The 18654-nt window shown below is 38.5% G+C and overlaps 1 protein-coding gene across 1 annotated transcript; it reads left to right on the forward strand.

The window, feature by feature from the left end:
* Positions 1-254: 254 nt before the first annotated feature.
* LOC104503453 (glutamate dehydrogenase 1, mitochondrial) lies at positions 255-16292 on the forward strand (the record flags this gene model as incomplete). The annotated part of the gene is made up of 12 exons (XM_010151212.1): positions 255-335; positions 1169-1224; positions 2097-2160; positions 3815-3909; positions 7757-7936; positions 9683-9820; positions 10915-11052; positions 11170-11250; positions 12041-12164; positions 12893-12984; positions 15269-15331; positions 15977-16292. Coding segments are annotated over 12 exons (1232 nt in total), but the record flags the coding sequence as incomplete, so codon positions are not given.
* Between the last annotated feature and the right edge of the window lie 2362 nt (positions 16293-18654).

The raw sequence follows: 18654 nt of genomic DNA on the forward strand, positions 1-18654 counted from the left end.
TCCTCCCAAGGAATATTCACTTTTGTTTCCGGGTTGAGTGCTGCTGTGACACAACTTAATGGAGAATTGCTGAAGTCTTGAATTTCTGCTAAGTAAGATATAGATATTTAAGCAGGAGAATGGGGGATTGCTCTTTAAATCTTACATTACATACATGTTATAGATGGCTGGTCTAGAATTAACTTTCCCAATTTATAAATATCTGTGAAGTTGTTCAGTAAATTCTTCCTTTTTTTCCAATTCATCTTTTGCAGGTATTCGTTATAGTCTGGACGTTAGTGTGGATGAAGTGAAAGCCTTAGCATCTCTAATGACATACAAATGTGCTGTTGTTGGTAAGTGATAATGTTTCAAGCAAGGATACAATCTTGGATTTCAGTCAGTACTGGTAAAATTTATGGAAAGGCATCCAAAGGGATTAAGTTTTAAACACTAATCTATGAATAAAATCTGTAGCAAGATGGGACAAAAATATATAGTGACCAAAATAATAATACATATTCCTTCTGCCGTTACTGCAGATACTTGAATAAAGTTACATTTTCATTTGACACGTCTAAATTCTGATAGTTACCCCCTCCCATAAAAGTACTGCTCTTGAACTCAAAGTATAAGAAACCTGGATTAGGAGAAGGCTAATTTTAGGGGGAACAGATGGAGGCTGTAAAGGATTCAGGCAGGGGAGCTGTGGGGAGAGAAGGATAAAAACTCCTTTATGGGTCATAGAGAAGTATAATTCATACACATCTGCTAAACTGTAGGGGAGTTTGGAGAGAATCTGCACTTTATGTGGAAGAAAACAAAATACTTCTTAATGTATATAGAGACACTTCACTTCGGACTTCCAAAGTAAAATTTTTGAGCTAAACCAGTAAAATAGAAACTGTAAAACTTATAGCTTCTACAAGTGCCAAGTACAAGAGCTTAACACATAGAAAATTTAAATCATCCAGTTTTGAATTTCAAAGACCATTTTCAAGCTGTCCTTGAAAGATTTTCTGTTTTCATAGGAGTACCTAGGCGAGTTTAGCTTATGCCTGTGAAGTCCTAATTGTGGCAAAACCAAATTCGCTGCTAAAATCAAAGATGTAATTCCTCACACATATTACTCATTCATTCTGCCTTTATTGTTGAAAAAGTAAAATGATTTTCCTTTGCATTCTTGTAGATGTGCCATTTGGTGGGGCAAAGGCTGGTGTCAAGATCAATCCCAAGAACTACACAGTAAGCTTAATATAGATAAAAATTCGGTTACCTGCAGTACTGAAGCCAGCCAGTTAAAAAAAGCTCTTCTAAGGACATTACTGACCACTTAAAACTTCTGCCTCTGTAAAGGATGAATTTAGCCTGTGCGTGCAATAGGCAGGAAAAGGATTTTTACAGGATGTGTGTTTCAGAGGTGGAATACTTCCAATTATTTATTACTTTTTTTCTTAAAAGTTGGAAGGCTACAAATACTTTGGAATCTGAAATTTTTTAGGTTGATACTGTTAATAAAGGCTTAAATTAAATTACTCTTAGAGAAAAGTTAATGTTTTTGTTTATTTTCACAAATAGTTTTATGCTCCATTAAACCTTTCTATGCAGTGTTCCAGTGTGAATAATAACTAACTTGGCTTATAAACAGTTTACTGCAGGCTCGCCGCCTCGCCCTGATTCAAATAACCTGTGCAGAAAGGAATACTAGAATACACAACAGATATTCTACGCTCAAAACTCCTTTAAGGATTTGTGTGAAGTCATTCTGCTGTGTTGATTACACAACCAGCAGGCCGGCTATTGCTCTTGCTCGTTATAAATCACTCACATAGGATATCAGATTTGTTTGCTGGGAATCTCTGCCACAAGCACAGGTGGTTCTTCGTGTGCCACACTCCCAACTTGTGGATCAGAATGTACAGAAAAAAAGGCGAATGTTTCCCTGGGCTGCCTGAATACCGAGGGTCTGTGAGGGAGTGGCATATAAATTATATAAATATATGAATATATCTTTTACACCTTGTAAAAGAAAAGGGTGTCTGTTTGGACATAAGTTACAGCAAGTATTCATAAACACTAATGGTTTATTGTGATATTTATTGCATTTTTCTCTATAGGACAATGAATTGGAAAAGATCACAAGAAGGTTTACCATGGAGCTGGCGAAAAAGGGCTTTATTGGTATGTTGTGCACTTTTACTATTAAAATTTAGGAATCTGATTTATTGGGTATTGGCAGTGTCCACTAGGTAGTCCTTAAATAGCCATATTTTTGAGAGCTGTAAATGATTTGGGTATAGAACTTTCAGCCAAGAGCCACAAAGAATTGAGTCACTGCATCTTAGTGCATTTTAAAGGGAACTGTCATAGCTGTTCTGCTATGAAAAGCCACAAAAGCTGAGCTCACAGGATCCAAGATGAATCACATTTCTCTTAGATTATAAAATTGTGACCAAGTTTGTTGAAATTTTAATCTCTAATATCAAAATCTTCACTGTTACTGTTTCATGTAGTCTCAGTTGAGGCTTTTGGAAGACATCTGAGGAAACAGAGGAAGGAAATAGAAGAACCACTCCAGAGAATGTTGATGGCTTCAGCCATAGCAACCACATGCAAGAGAAGCATAGGTTCCTGTTGTAACAGAATCTCAGCTTCTGTAATGGTAGTAGGTGTTTCATCTGTACTCTGAACCCCAAGCTGTTCTGATAGCTTTCAGCCTGGAGATGCTATCTGGAAGTCTCCTGGATAAAGCTGAATGTTACTAGCTCGACTTGTAATTAAATGGAGGATCTTTAACTGGAGGAGGTTCTTATTCAAATTAATAGTAAGGAATGTAACTAGTTAAAGGTCTGTCATGCATTCCTGATGGCTAACTGCCCCTTGGAATGTATGCCCATTTATCTGTATTTCCTTGCTCTTCATCCAGAGTGTTTCTCATCCAAAGTAAGCTTCTGTATAAACACACTTACTGATGTTACATGTGACTAGGGTAATACTATATACTATGGCAGCTGTAGTGACTGTTATTTCAGTAAGGGTTAAAACGGTTTGACTAAATTTGTCTTTCTTTTTGCCCCTATGGTTGGTGCTACACAGCTGTCACAAACCTTTTAGAAATACTTAGAAAAAAAAAATGGCAGAGGCAGAGTTGTGCTTAGAATCTTGCAGAGTTGTGCTTAGAATCTTGCTGAGCAAGTCCCTGTGATCTTAAATAGGTTGGACAAATGCTATTTTTAGTTATCTAGAAAAAACAGACAATTTGGTCTTATTACAACAGATGTGTGAAAGTTCTTTCAGAGGTTTGTTTCATTAAAAAAGATGTAATGTCACTGTCTTGAAGTGAGGGGTAAAATCAAAGGCATGTGCTAGAGTGCAGTGACGAGCAACAGCCTATTTTAGATTTTTAAACTCGACCAGAAACAAAAAAGGAAATTCTAATGCAAAAAAAAAAAACCTTAGTTAACATCAGCATACAGAAATCATACCTAGATAGTGCCCTTCCTGTTGTTACAGTGAAGATTGTAAAAAAACAAGAAAGAATTAAATATAAATATGCTTTGGATGCATTGTCTTACGCTGACATTTTGACAAACTGACCTTCATTGCACTGAATGGCTTCTGTGAGAGGTCGGAGGTTTCGACAGTGTTGTACAAATGCACGGTACAGCATCTAAAACCGAATTGAATCCAGAAGAATCTGTTGCTTGCATAATAAACTGAGGATTAAACAGGAAGACAGTCCTCTGCCAAACCCTGCACAGTTCCCAAGGGAATAACGCTTGAAGGTAACTGTTCATGTTTAATCCTTAAGAGCTGTTTTCACCGTTGCCAACAGGACCTGGTGTTGATGTGCCTGCTCCTGACATGAGCACAGGGGAGAGGGAGATGTCCTGGATTGCCGACACCTATGCCAGTACTATAGGACACTATGTAAGTTTTGAGCAGAGGCTCTGAAGTAGAGTCTTTGCAGAAATCCTTTTATCTAGACATCTACTACCATGGCACTTAATCATGTAATTTAATTATGTGTATCTGGATATATTCTTACAAACTGTAACAACTTAATTGGTGTGAGGTTTTTAAAGTACAGTTAAGGAAAAATAGCTTTAAGGTTAATGATTTTACAGTAGGCTTAAATTAAGTTTGATAGAATACTGATTTCAACGGTTCATCAAAAATACAGTTTTTAAAGGTCTCATACTTAGCCTGAAGTTTGTTTCTATTTCTACCATTTCCCTCTGTTTTTCATTAATACTATAATTACTAATTTAAAGTTGTTAAACAGTTAGTTGAGAATAGTTGGTTTCGTCTTCAAGTACTGAAATCTTTCCATTTCAAACTACTGAACTTACAGGAGCTATTAAATAAATGCTCTGGTTTTGTGAATTCAAGAGACCATGTAAACTAAGTTCACATTATTAGTGTAAAAGTATTAAAATTCTCTGTGGTCCCCTAAAAGTAACAAGTAGTCAGTGTAGTCTTCAGTAAATTCTCCAAAATATAAAGCAAAAGGAGACTGATACAATTAATTGCCCAGAAGGCAATAAAAAATTGATTTTTAATTATAGCCCTTAATTTGGCCTTTGTCCTTATGGTGCTGGGGTTACTTGTACCTATTTTCACTGTACCAAAAACATGACTGTTGACCAAACATACTTGTATACTTTTGACAGGTTGGATGAAAGAAAAATGGATTATAGACAACTTATTTCCTAAGGCTCTACTGTCCATGCCACCCAAACTTTCTAGCTTGTCTTTCAGTTGTTTCTACTACTCCAGAAAGCCCTACTTTGCTAAGGAGTTTTGCCATAGCTTTGTACTGCTGCGTTGATACACTAAACTACTGCATAGTTACCTACCCCGGTTCCTTTTGAATTGAAAGGATTCTTCCTTCTCACTTTCTGCACTCCTTCCAACAGTTCCTCACAAACAGCAGGGTACAGGGCCCCAGTAATAAGGCATTAGAGCTACCCAACGCTTACTTCTCTGTGGCACGTCTGTTCAAAACGTGCCTGGCTTTCCTGAGACAGTCTCTTGGCAGAGTACTTGTCTTGTGCTGTCTGGTGCCTTTAACAATAGGAGGAGAGGATGGCACAGTATATTCTAGACCTGAAATACAGTCTAAGGTATCTTATGGAACAGGGGGGAAAGGAATGCTTGAGGAATAGGTTGTGGCATGCTGATTAGCTGAGTTAAATCACTTTTACACAGCTGTCTGTTAGAGATACCAGTATAAAACATTACATGCTTTATTTTTTTTTTCCAGAAAGTGGCTCAAACAATTTAAATAAGGAAAAAAAATTAAATCAGTTTACTTAATTTTGCTGGGTTGCTTGTTTGTACATGGAAGGGAGAACAGTAGCCGTAGTGGAACTTAGGAGCTATCCTGGAGAACAACCAGGTGCAGAAGGAAGGAGGGAAATCTGGCAAGGCTGCACAAAGTGCAATAACCTATCAGAACCAGTTTGTAGAGGAAGATGTTTCACATAACTATCTGGTTGAGCCACAAAGAACAAAAATAAAGTTGATTAAGGAACTACCAGATATATAAAAGTGACCACAGGGGAAGGAGGGAAGGGAACTAAGAGCAGAAAATGACCATTGAACAAAACAAGGTAAACAGAATTCAGAAAACAGATGGAAGCTATGCAAGGGACTACATTCAATTGAGTGGAAAGATAACTCTTCAGTGAGAAATCCACAGACCTGATGAGTCAGTGTGATTGCACACAGATGTGTTCATGGAGCTTAAAGTGTGAAGGAAAAGCCAAATACCAGATGTAAACAGATAAGGGAAGTCTGCTCAAAACCAAACATACAGAGCCAGGAAGCAGGACAGCCAAGGAGAATATTAGTGCAGCGTGGAAAGGGGTTAAGAAACAAGAAGTTTGGCATCTCAACTTTGCCAGCTAAGTTCATAGACTATTATTACCAGTATAGAAGTCTTCAGTGCTAGCATAAGCCGTTTTATAAGCTTATCCTTAAAAGCTGTAGTCTTTGTCCCAAGACACGTTAAACATTTTTTTTTTATTGACCTAAAGCCAGAGTTCTTAGGACTTTGACATCAGCTGTGGTTTGTATATGTGACATCAGGAAGACCCAGACCTGCCCTCACCTCATGCTCTGTTTTCTTGCCAAACCATGCCAGTCTTCAATAACTACCATGTTAACTGTTGCAGAAAATCCATCTTAAGCTGCTGGATCACTGAATTATATATGGCTTAAGTTTTTGATTAAATTAATCCTTTCCACACTTCTGTACTTCCTGACACATCCAACGGACTTTTGGGACAAATGAAGGGCCTTAAACACGTTCTTAAGTATGGTGGGAGGCTGTATTTCTTCAAGTACTTACATACTTCCACCTTTATGAATGCATGAAGGTTAAAATGCTTCAATCTGAAACGGAATGGAAACCTAAAAATATATCAAATGTCTGGCCAAGTTGTTCCTAGCAAAACAGCACCACAATCTTGTTTATAGTTGATATGCCAGCAGAGGGAGCATACAGCTTAATTAGAGACACACAGCTACATTTTGGGAAACCAGGAGTTTTGTGGCAAGCCCAGCATCACCTTCATTGTTTTAAAGATGTGTAGTGGCTTTATATGGTTAATTCACTATCATTTTCAAAACAGAAATAGCTTTCATTTCCAATATGGCTCTAGTCATCTCCTGCCATTCTGTCTCCACTTAGATCTGCTCCTTTCCTTCCTCTCACCGAGCATCTTGTGCTCACGCCACAGGCATGTAAATGCATTTGGCACAAGTGATGGAGAGGAGGGAGACTCCCAGTGAATGTGTGGCTGGTGGAATAGAAACCCATCCGGCTGTTGGCAGACTCATTTCAGTGGATTCCCTTTCATCCCTACTCTTTCACTTGTGTCGGACGCCAAGTGACTGTGCTCCCAGGGTGTGGGGAGCATGGGAAGCAGTCCTGACAGAAGAGGGAGGTGCAAACTGCATCTACTTTGGAAGAAGTTTTTTCAAGTTATTAATTTCAGTTTGAAAAAATTAACTTTGTTTTTAAATAGTTTTATTTTATCTTGGCTAGTTGTCTAGCATATGGAAAATGTAATTTTATTACCACGAAATTCACAATGGAGGCTTGATTGTATAGATTGCTTTTCTGAATAGAAGTAGTAAATAGTTACCTAACTTTTCCCACATGACCTCTGTACTGTAGATTTTCCTCTGAGATCAAACAGCACTGTGTTCTGACTACGGGAAGGTAGTAGCCCTGTATTATTGTTTCTAAATAACTGATTTGGGTGTAAAGGAACACTATAAACACTTAAAAGATGATTAAGCAGCTTCAGCTGTGACCAGTCCAAGGATATGTCTGAACCCTTTAAAAGATTAAAATGTCAGGGATAATGATGAAAATTTTGGCTGTAATAGGACCTAATTTTGAGAAACATATCCCTTTTGATTTGTCAAAGGTCTGCGCTTTCCTAACAGTACAGCAGAGATGTCACCATATTTAATTAACCACAGACTGAAGTTGACATATAAGCTTAAATGCAGCAAAAAGTATTACAGACCGTACCCAATGTTGTGTTATGCAACTCTTCCAGCAGCTACTAGCGTACTTCGGAGAAGCTGGTCACACATGCTCAGGGAGGAAATAATTTTGACAAACCACATGTGTATGAAGTATGTCATGTTGGGACTCTCACAATTCCTATTTTCCCTTATCTCTAGAGTGTACAAAACCTTTTATTTCATCTATTCTTTGATTAATTCCATAGCTCACAAGTCCTCTTCTGTTTTACAGGATATTAACGCACATGCATGTGTAACTGGTAAACCCATCAGCCAAGGGGGGATCCATGGGCGTATATCTGCAACTGGTCGCGGTCTCTTCCATGGAATTGAAAATTTCATCAATGAAGCATCATATATGAGTATATTAGGAATGACTCCTGGCTTTGGGGATAAAACATTTGCTGTTCAGGTAACCCTTTTCCTTCAACTGCAGGGAAAAAGTAGTAAACAAACTTCCAGCAGAGCTGCTTTTAAAAAGGACGGTAGCAATAAATCCTGTTTAGGGTTTTATGACTTCCAAGTTAACCTTTACTCTGAAACTTTAGAAACACTTCTCAAACAACTATAGGTGCCCTTTATTTTGGGTTGTTTTTTAAAAACCGAACCTCCGATTGCACTCCACAGACAGAGCCAAATCTCCATTCTTTATAAACAGAGGCTGTAATGAACGAAGTGAAATACTATTGCAGGAATTCTTCAAGGCACTGCACACTTTTAAGTGAGCTGTGACACTACTTCTGCCTACAGTAAATTTGTTGCACTGTTTTGTAATAAAAAAAAATTAAGGAGAGAAGGATTTGGGGGTTATGTTCTTGTTCCACTATGGAATAAGCAGTTGTAAAGAGGAAACCAATACCCTATCCTAAATTTGTAGGATTGAATGTATGTTTTGGAAGTCGTAAGACTTCAGGATTTACATAGTTGAATTTTGAAGGGATTTGGTGTTCAGTAATATGTGTTACCACTTTTAAAATTTCAAATAACTTACTTTGTTCAGCTTCGAACATCATGTTAAATTGAGGATTTGAGGGATTGTTTTGCTGTTCTTAGCACCAATGCACTGGTGGTTACAAAGAGCAGAATAATTGTGACCTCCAAGTTGTCCTCTAGCTAACCAGTGGGCTGAAACAAACATCTTTGGCCAGCACAGACCTAACAGCGCTCTCCTCTCCCTGCACTTTGGCATTTTCATGCCTGGCAGAGGGCAGACCAACAGGTACTTGAGCATAACTTAGACTGAAAATATGGCTAGAAGAATAGCTGAAGATTCTTCTAGGAAAATAAAGATATAGCACTGCAGAGGAACCTAGTGCATAACGAACTGTGGTATTGAAGTTTGCTTGTAATATATAAACAAAAATCCTAACTATAATTGGAGTAATGTTGTACAGGAATTATATATTCAGCTTTTTTCTGGTATAGAATCTTACTACGATCTTTCGACATGGATCATGTGACCTTTTGGTCTGCCATGTGTGTTCCTTCCAGAACGCTGAATAATGGCCTGGAATTAGGTTTTCTACACCTGTAAGGATGTAAAACATGCTAATGAAATGCAAGATTATCTAAATCTAAATGTAGGATATCTGTTTTTTACAGGATCACTTCCGAAGTGTATTAGAAATTACATCGCTTTCGACTAGTTTGTATGTTTTAATGTGAAGGATTAATGATATTCTTGTTTAATGCTTTCCATTCTTGGATGGTTTTACACTTACAAGCCTTCCTTACCCAAATTAACTGAGAAAATTTCCTGGCCTGCAAATGTTAGTCAAACCTTAACAATAGTCATACAGTAATACATTAATCTCTCTAAGACAGCGCCAGCTATAAAATATATCTACGTAATGTTCATATGTTGATAAATATCATAGTTTTGACACTTTCATAGTAGCATTAACGCTTCCCTTGTCTGGTTCCAGTATAAAAAACTTAGCACAGCTGCACATTGCTGGCTACAATGCACAATTTCTACAATGGTATTCTGAATGCAGATATGGATTTCTTCCGTCTTTCCTGTACGCATCACCTAATGCCAAGACATGCCAATAGATGAAGAACTATTTAAAACTATTCAGAGACATATAAGCCTTAGCAGTAATCATCACTGTGGTTGAAGAGTTACCTACTTTTCCCTTTCTCTTTCTACCTTCAGGGATTTGGTAATGTGGGCTTGCATTCTATGAGATACTTGCATCGTTTTGGAGCCAAGTGTGTTGCTGTTGGAGAGTTTAATGGTTCTATCTGGAATCCTGATGGGATTGACCCAAAGGAACTAGAAGATTACAAATTGGTATGAAATTTAGCTGAGCGGAAATAGTTTTGGTTTTGTGAGCTTTGCAAGAACATAGGACAACTGTAGACTGATATTAATTTGGAATATTTAAATCATACCACAGTTGGTACTTAACAAAATGGGTTCAGAATGTTGATTTCTGCCTTTCTCCTTAACCCCAATATGAATGTGGGTCGTACTGTTTCTACCCCTTGGCTTGACTCTCAGAAAAATGGCAAGGGTTTGCATCTGTGCAGTCTGATTACTTTGGTTTCAGAACTGGAGTTCGTGATTATTTTGCCTTTCTTATGACTGAACTAGGAAAGATGTCTCAAGGAACTAAGGCAAGGAGGTTCCTGAAGGATTCCTGACCGAATATCATAAGCATATAGACAGTTAAGACTTCAAAGTGCACTTTTGCTGCTTCTTACCTATTGGATGAGTCTGCAAATGAGAAACCTGTCTGGCAGTGTGACTTGAATATGTAGTTTATAATGAAAACTGGATAAGGTCTTTTTATTTCCTTTTCCAAGTGAAGCAGTCTTGAGGGAAGAGTTCACAGGCACTAAAATAAGATCTTAAGAGTTTTAAAGGGACTTATTTGATGTGTCTTCTTTTACATTGGGAGTATTTGAATGTCTTCATCACCCCCTTTCTTAAAAGAATGAAAAGATTCTGTAACTAAACAAAGGCTGACATTGTAGTGCTGAATTTTAAAATGGTACTTCTAAATCTTACATGATGCAACTGATCCTGTGCGTGGCAGACTGGTGGGTCATTTCAGTTGTTTGGGAACTATTGCATTTTCTATGTATTTTAACAGTTGAGAGGGACATTTGGTTTTTTTCAAATATTCCAGAGCCCAGATGGTTATCAGTGTCTTTAGCCAGAGAACAGTTATGCCCAAGTCATAGGGACTTTGACTGTTATCCAAGCTCTGTAGCTTGTTTTATATGCCTACTCTAAGTAGCGATAGGAATTGTGTTATGTGCTGTCTTTCTAGTACTGTTGCTTCTCCCTTCTTTCTTTTTTGAAAGTTAGAGGGAGGGAAGGAGGTCATATGAATACACACACACACACTAAAAACTCCCTGGTTTGTTTCCTTCAAACAGCAACATGGGACAATTATGGGCTTCCCTAAAGCACAGACACTTGAGGGCAGCATTCTGGAAACTGACTGTGACATTCTCATCCCTGCTGCCAGCGAGAAGCAGTTGACTAAGGCCAACGCTCACAAGGTTAAAGCAAAAGTAAGTTGCAGAGTTCAAATGAAAAATAGAGAAGGCTTGTTTAAATATTAATACTCAATAACTAGCACAGATGGAAACAAACGTACGCCTGAGTTACTCTGCTGTGATTTCTTTCAGATTATTGCTGAAGGTGCCAATGGGCCTACGACTCCTGAAGCTGACAAAATCTTCTTGGAGCGGAATATCATGGTTATCCCTGTAAGGTTCTATTCTGACCTTTGATTTTCATTAATGAAGTTACTGAAAATTGTAGGAAGACGTTATTTATTGAAGGTTTTTATTAATAGGTATTCATTCTCTTAGAGTGATTTTTAACAACTGATGTCTAGGAGATGTGTCAATGTTGCTTAAGATTAGAGGCGATTATTTAAAGATCTGCACCTGGAAATGACTGAAGATAACTATTACATGAAGGCTACATATTTGGAAGAGAGAACAGTCCACAATTAGTTATTAAATATATAGTTTTGTGTTTTGGAGTATTAATTGACATTTGCTCAACTAAATAGTCCACTAAGCTAAGGAAGAAGGCAAAATAAATACACTGGCCAACATGTCTCTGGGTGATGCTGTGACAGAACCGTGTATCGTAGGTTGTGTAGAGTACATGTTGCCTATAGTGATAATTTGAAAGAATAATATCTACCCAGGTATAATGATAACCTGTTCTCAGAGAAAGGTTGTCCTGATCAAGTGACATTGCTAGAAAAGAGTGGCTGATCTTCAGCCTTTAGTCACTGAGATGGCCTAAAAATGCCCTCATTTTCTTGATTAAAAATTTAAATAGAAGTAGTCAGTCAAGCCCACCTGAATTTCATGTGTTCTAAAGTCCTCTTTTAAATCGGTTGAAGTATGTCCGGACTGCAGATTATCTTCTGTACTGCAGTTTAAAGTCATACTTTGTACATAATACTTCTGCTTTCCTTAATACAATAGAGCTGTCTTTGTCACGTGGTCACAATTCAAGACATTTACTGTTTCTGTGCAGGACCTTTACCTGAACGCTGGTGGCGTAACAGTATCCTATTTCGAGTGGCTGAAAAACTTGAACCACGTCAGCTATGGCCGCTTGACTTTTAAATATGAAAGGGATTCAAACTACCACTTGCTCAGTAAGTGCTCAGTTCCACTTTCACTCACTGTTTAATTAATAGATTGGACTAGCAAACACCGAATGTGAGAGAAACGAATACAGAACTATTTTAAATTCACCTCAATTTCCCACAAGTCTATTATTGCTGCACACTGAAGAGTAGGAAAGATTTGATAGGTTAACTGATTTGCAGTGTTAATGAGTTAAGTAAATGCATACTTTTTCAGTTCTCTTTTAATTCCTGAAGAGATACTTTTACTCAGTTTTGTGAACTGACTGAACACAAACCACTTATGTGAAATATTTGTTACTTTTAATAAACGTCTTTTAGCTGTACACTTGGTATTTGAGAAGTATGCAGCATTTGAGTGGGTAACATTGTTCTGCACATACAACAATAGGGGATTTCTATAAAGGGCAATAATTGGTACAGGCATTGTGAAAATCTGCTTATGGCCTACAGCTCCATTTGGGGTCATTCTGTGCTTCCCAGTTTCTGGGCAGGAATACCAAGTACATGGAGAGGGGAAGCTTAATGGAGAAGAACTGCAGGTTATTGCTCCATTTTACACAATATTCTGTAGAAAACAGAATCCGAGGACCTTGGACATAGGACTTGACAAAACATAGATCTGAATGTTTTTTAGTACAACCTCCTCACTGAATGCGGAAAGTCCTGGGGTCAGCTCCTTTCTTAGGGAGCACATTCCTTTCCTTGTCAGTTACCTTGCCCCTGCTTCTTTCTAGTGTCTGTCCAGGAAAGCTTGGAAAGAAAATTTGGGAAACATGGTGGAAGTATTCCAGTTGTGCCTACAGCAGAATTTCAAGATAGGATATCGGTAAGTCGTTGCTGGGTTTTTTTTTACTCTTACTGTATTCTGATATTATAACTGCAATCTAAATTTTACCATCGTAGCTATCGTGGAGGGTTTTGCCCCCAGAAAGGCATTAGTACATAGCTGGCCCGATGGCCAAACAAATAAAGCGAGCAGATGAGCTGAACTGCTTAGGAATACTGGAAGTAAGCTGCCTTTTCTTTCTTCTGCTTAAGCCCATGCAAAATATCTCCAATATTGTCAAAAAGCTACAGTTTTAATACACATATGCATTTTGTATTTTCAGGTAGTGTTAGATTGCATGGTGGTATTCATATACTGGTGTTTTTCAGAACAACAAACTATCTCCATTGTTTAGACAAACCATGTGAGGTCTTTCTACGAGCAAGGGTGGAGAGAATGATTCTTTTTACAGGCCAGTCAGGAGAACTTAAGAACCTGGGGTTTTTTCCTAATGCTTTTGTTTTCTGTGAAATACTTGATATTTCTGCTGGCTAAGCTGATAAATACATAGATTCCATAATATACGTAAACCCTAGCTATCAAAATCCGTGGCGCTTTTGTAGTGGGAAATACTGCCTCAAACATGACCAGAATTTGTTTTGGAGATCTTGATACAGTTTGTCTGGATTTCCAAACAACTTTCAACAAGATCCCACACCACAGGCAGTTTGATACTGTTTCTGTAAATCCAGGGTAATACAAACAAGAGCTGGGTGAATACTGTAGAATGTTCCTCTAAGACTGAATTAATGGGCAAAGAAATGTCAGGTAAAATTCATTGTTACACAATATGGTGGGGAAATTTTCATATAAAATGATGGGTTGTGAGCTCATCCATTTGCATTCAAATGAACAAGCTGGAGGTAACGACAAAATACAAGCTTAGAAATCCATAGCAATCAAAAAGCAAATCCAGTGTTAGAAATAGTTCTGAAGGGACAAGAATAAGGCTGACTAATGATGCCACAGTATTCTATAAATCCAAAGCGTGCTTACCTTCTGAATACGGCATGCAGGTTAGGTCTCTGTATCTTGAAACATCGTAGATGTGGGAGGAGTTCAGGTCACAAGAATAACCAAAGATCCAGAAGCTTCTCATACCTGCAACAGCGAAATAACCTAGGTCCTGCTGGCCTGAGCTAGTCCTGGGGTGGAGACAGTCATCTCCAGAACGAGTGGGGTGGAAATGGATGGGTAAGGTTAGATCCTTCACTGGAGGGAAGGGTGAAAGAGCAGTCGGGTTCAAACAAGACCAGCAGAGAGGCACAGAATGAAGAATGGGTATGGTTCCTAGCACAGCAGGCAGTTCGGATGTGCAGTGCTTTGCCAAGGGATGTATGGCAGCTAAAAGGGTTGGTTGGTTCAGTTTTTAAACATACATTCAGGAGGAGATGGGACAAATGACTGGGGGAAAAAATTCCAGTGAGTCGTGAAAAACATTAAACCATGCTTCCTCAGGAGGAAATCAGGGGAAGTGCAGGTAAACTTGGGCCACTGTCAGATGACAGAAACAGACTTCAGCCTGATCCAGTATGATGCTGTCATCTTCATAAATGTTAGGCTAAATGAATAGAATGTTAGATAGGTTCTGTGGCTTAAAGCAGTTCCTGGGATCTCCTGAGCACAAGCCATAGAAGCTGGCCTAGTAATTTCTACATCTAGCCCAAACTGGTATTTGAGAGAATGCATGTATTTTGTGAAGCCATATCTCAAATTATTAGTAAAATACAGCAGTCAGAATGATGGAACTTGATGCTGATACTCAGTCATCCTAATTCAGACTCTCTTCAGTTATTTATTGTTCTATGTATTTCAGTTTTAATGGGACCAAAGTTATTCTGGAGTTGCTCAGGGCTAATACGGTGCTGAGTGTATGAACTGGGGATCCATGCCCTTCCTAAAACCTGACTATCTTCAAAACAATTGCAAGTAGCTTCTCTAGGTTATTAACTCTGGGGAGCTTTTATGTTTTAACATTTACTGTGTGGTCTGAAGGCTGAAAACAGTAGTTACAACATCAATAAAAAATGCTAGCATCATGCATCTGGAAGCTAGGCATATAAAAGACTTCAGTGCTTACGTTTGAGGTTTTAGAACTGAATTGACCGTAATTGCTCTTCAAGTAACACAGTAAAGGTGATTTAGATTCTTACACCAGTCATTAGAAGAAAATGAGCGAGCAAGCTCCAGTAATTATGGGAATCCAACACATCGTTGTCCCTAATCCAGGACTATACCTTTTTGTCTTTTGGATTAAAACCTAGTTTTATTCCCTTTGTTGCAGGGTGCGTCCGAGAAGGACATAGTCCACTCTGGGTTGGCTTACACAATGGAGCGTTCTGCCCGGGTAAGTATTGCGTTAACAAATACGCTTACAGGAAGCAGGACTTACATGACTTTGTGACAGTTTTTGAAGAGGTTGTACAGAACTTCTTTGCGATTAAAGGAGTAGATAAACAGTTCACAATAATGAAAGTCACTGTGAGTATGAGGTATTTCTGCTCTGTGGCAGGAGGGCCAACTTCAACTGGGTATAGTAAACATCAGAGACTGGTACATGCAATCAAGAAGTATCTTCTAGTAGAAGCTGTTGTAATGAGAAACTTTTCAGTTGTGCTCTTGTACCTGACTAATCTGGGACACATAGTAAGAGTGCTTTACCATCAGCAGTTTTATATTTATCCCTTCATGTAGTATGTTTAATTAGTGGGGCAAAGACTACTTGACACATCCTTGTCTCTCCCTGTATCTGAGGTACACGTGGATCCACAGCCTGCTAAGGGGCACTGTAGTAATTCAGGAAAGACTTTCTTCCCTTTCAGATCTCAGTTGTAAGGGCAATCAAGAAATTTTAGAATTGATCCACAAAGACTCAGAGCTCTGATACCGATCTAGTGGCTCCCATACTCCTAACTTGGATCCACCAGGCAAAATCTACTCTAGTTCCTATGGAGATACGTGCAGAAATGACTTACAACCTTTTCTGTTTCAGCAAATCATGCATACTGCCATGAAGTACAACCTGGGTCTGGACCTAAGAACAGCTGCCTACGTCAATGCAATTGAGAAAGTCTTCAAAGTGTACAATGAGGCTGGCCTGACCTTTACATAGACAGGCGGTTACCGCTCCTTACTGTATCCCACCCCTCTCGCCATTAATGTACCCTCTTCTTGAGAAAGCTTATCACAAGTTTACATGTAACCACAAGATTTTCTTTTCTTCTGACATTATAGTGGATTCTTTTCTCAATTAGTTTCAGTCCAACCTAGTCTTTTTTTTACAATAAAAAAATCCATGGATTAGGAAATTGTATACAGGTATGTATCTGAAGATAACAGTTCATCTGCACTTGTGGGGGCCATTCTGGGTGTTTTGCCTACAAAACAAAATGGTACATTTTATGTATGAAAGAGTGGTCTTGCCACCTGAGCCACTTCTCAGACTTCAGATCAGATATTGTACTAGATGAGCACTTGCTCATTATTACTTCATGCACTTTTGTTTAATGATGTAATTTTTAGCTTTGGCACTTTCAGTAAGGCCTTGGATGATCAATGCCATGGCATTGTCAAGGAAAGAATGGGCCTCCAGCAGGGATTAACTTTGGTAGGAGTCTAATTTTTATTTGTAGTAAAGCTTCAGGCCTGATTCTTTTTAGGCAATGTTTTTTCTTTACTGTGCTGCTGTTATAGGACTGCCTTTTACAGCTTGTTTAAGCTAGCTTGACTATCACCATGAAGTACATAGAGGTGACAGACTAATATTTTTATAAGCCAAAACTATCAAGCAACTCTAGTTATGTTTTTAATCAGTATCTACATGACTACTCTGACTATAGGTTTTGGTTGGTGTTTTTGTTTTGTTTTGTTTTTAAAAAAAAGGGATAGTCTGAATTTGGTAATCAATCACACTTAGTTGTTTTGGAATTCTTTTTCAGTCTTTTCCTTTCAGAGGCTTTCTGAAAATTAGATACTGCCTCAGTGAACAAGTGAAGTGAAACTAAACCCAGAAATCATTGGCCAAACTACAGAGGAGCTAGGATGCTGCTATAGACTTAATCCACCGTCTTAACACACACGGCTTTTTTTGCTTTTTTTCATCAGGAGGTCTTGAAAGTTGAGTACAACAAAACAGACCTCAACACAATGTTGGATCAAGCACAGTTTTTAAAGTGTAAGGCTTTGTGTCCAGTGGAGTCCCCCTTGAAGTGCCAGATGTTATTTATGTAATGAATATGAATGTTTTTTTTAAAAGACAACTAGTCCCTCCCAGAAACTCATGCTTTTTTTCTAACTACTTTGTAACTGCATGACATAAGCTGGAGAGAAGAGCAGTTATTAAAAAAGTTGACCTTTCCAAACCTATTATGCTGGCGTATTACTGTTTCTATTTCATTCAATAGCTTTCCATAGTTACAATCAGTCTGTGATCTTCACAGCACACTGGTTTATTCATGACACACCTACTGATAAGATACTATCTCTGAGTTATCCTACAGGGCTCATTAATACAGTTCTCAGCCTCTCCAACTTGCCTCTCAACGAGACTTTCCAAGTTGCATATATTCAGTACATTGTTTCAGGTCTTTACTGTGTCCTCTCATATTTGTATCCAAAACTATTCTAGCAGTTAGCATGGAGCAATAAACCTGTGTGATGCATTCAACTAGTGCCTTACTCCATCAGATACGCTGATGTCCAGGGTTATGAAAGTACTTCCAATCACTTAAATACAATATATAAATGCTGGCATTTATTTTTTCAATAAATGACACCCCTTTGAGCACGAAAGAGTTACTGTGATCCAGGTGTGGAACACAGGATCCAAATCTTGGATCATACTTTTCAGTGCAGTTTTTATGTAAACATTTATTACATAGTAAACTAAAACTAAGTTTGTAACAACTTGACTGTGACAAATTGTAACCTACTTCCGCCAAAACTCAGATGCTAAAAACTCCCAAGTATAGTTGTATTATTGAAAAGAGAAAGTATCTTAAGAGCCGAGTTGTATTATCTGGCAGTAAAGGGGTTGAAAGCAAAGTGCAGTAGCAGTGAAGAAACTTGGCTAATTTAGTGTTGTTCTCCCTCGCTTCCTTCCTTATTTCCTCTCCAGCTAGTAAAGCAGCTCTAATTTGGCTATGCAGACTTGAAAAATGGGACTCTCAGAGTGTTGGAGCATATGGAAAGCTGGCATAGATAGCTAACTGGGATGTCTTCTACCTCTTACTCAGTTTGAAGGGAAAAAAAAAAAAAAAGCCAAAAGCTGCACAATGCCCAAATTTCCCAATTCATTAACATCTTATGTTCTTGTACACCCCTACATTAACACTTCTTTTCCCAGGACATCGTGAAAGAAGGCAGACCCACCATCAGGTGTGATTGTACCAAACCCAGAGCTGAGCCCTTAAGGTTGACTGGATTTCTCTTCACCCAACTCGACTGCGCTGGTTACTGACCTCTTGTAAACAGAGTCAGCGTTGGGGACCTGCGAGACGTGAACCTGAGCATATCCCAAGGCTGGTATGAGGAGAACTTGGGGTACTTTCTATCCAAGAGCTGAGATCCTCAAGGGGGTTGATGCTTGGAGCGCATCAGCTGGTGTGCCCTTTGCTCACTGCTAAATGCAAGAGCCAAATATCATGAATCCAGAGTTCTCGCGATAGGTAG

This window comes from Eurypyga helias, unplaced genomic scaffold (assembly GCF_000690775.1).
Source record: "Eurypyga helias isolate BGI_N326 unplaced genomic scaffold, ASM69077v1 scaffold42354, whole genome shotgun sequence".
Taxonomy (NCBI): domain Eukaryota; kingdom Metazoa; phylum Chordata; class Aves; order Eurypygiformes; family Eurypygidae; genus Eurypyga; species Eurypyga helias.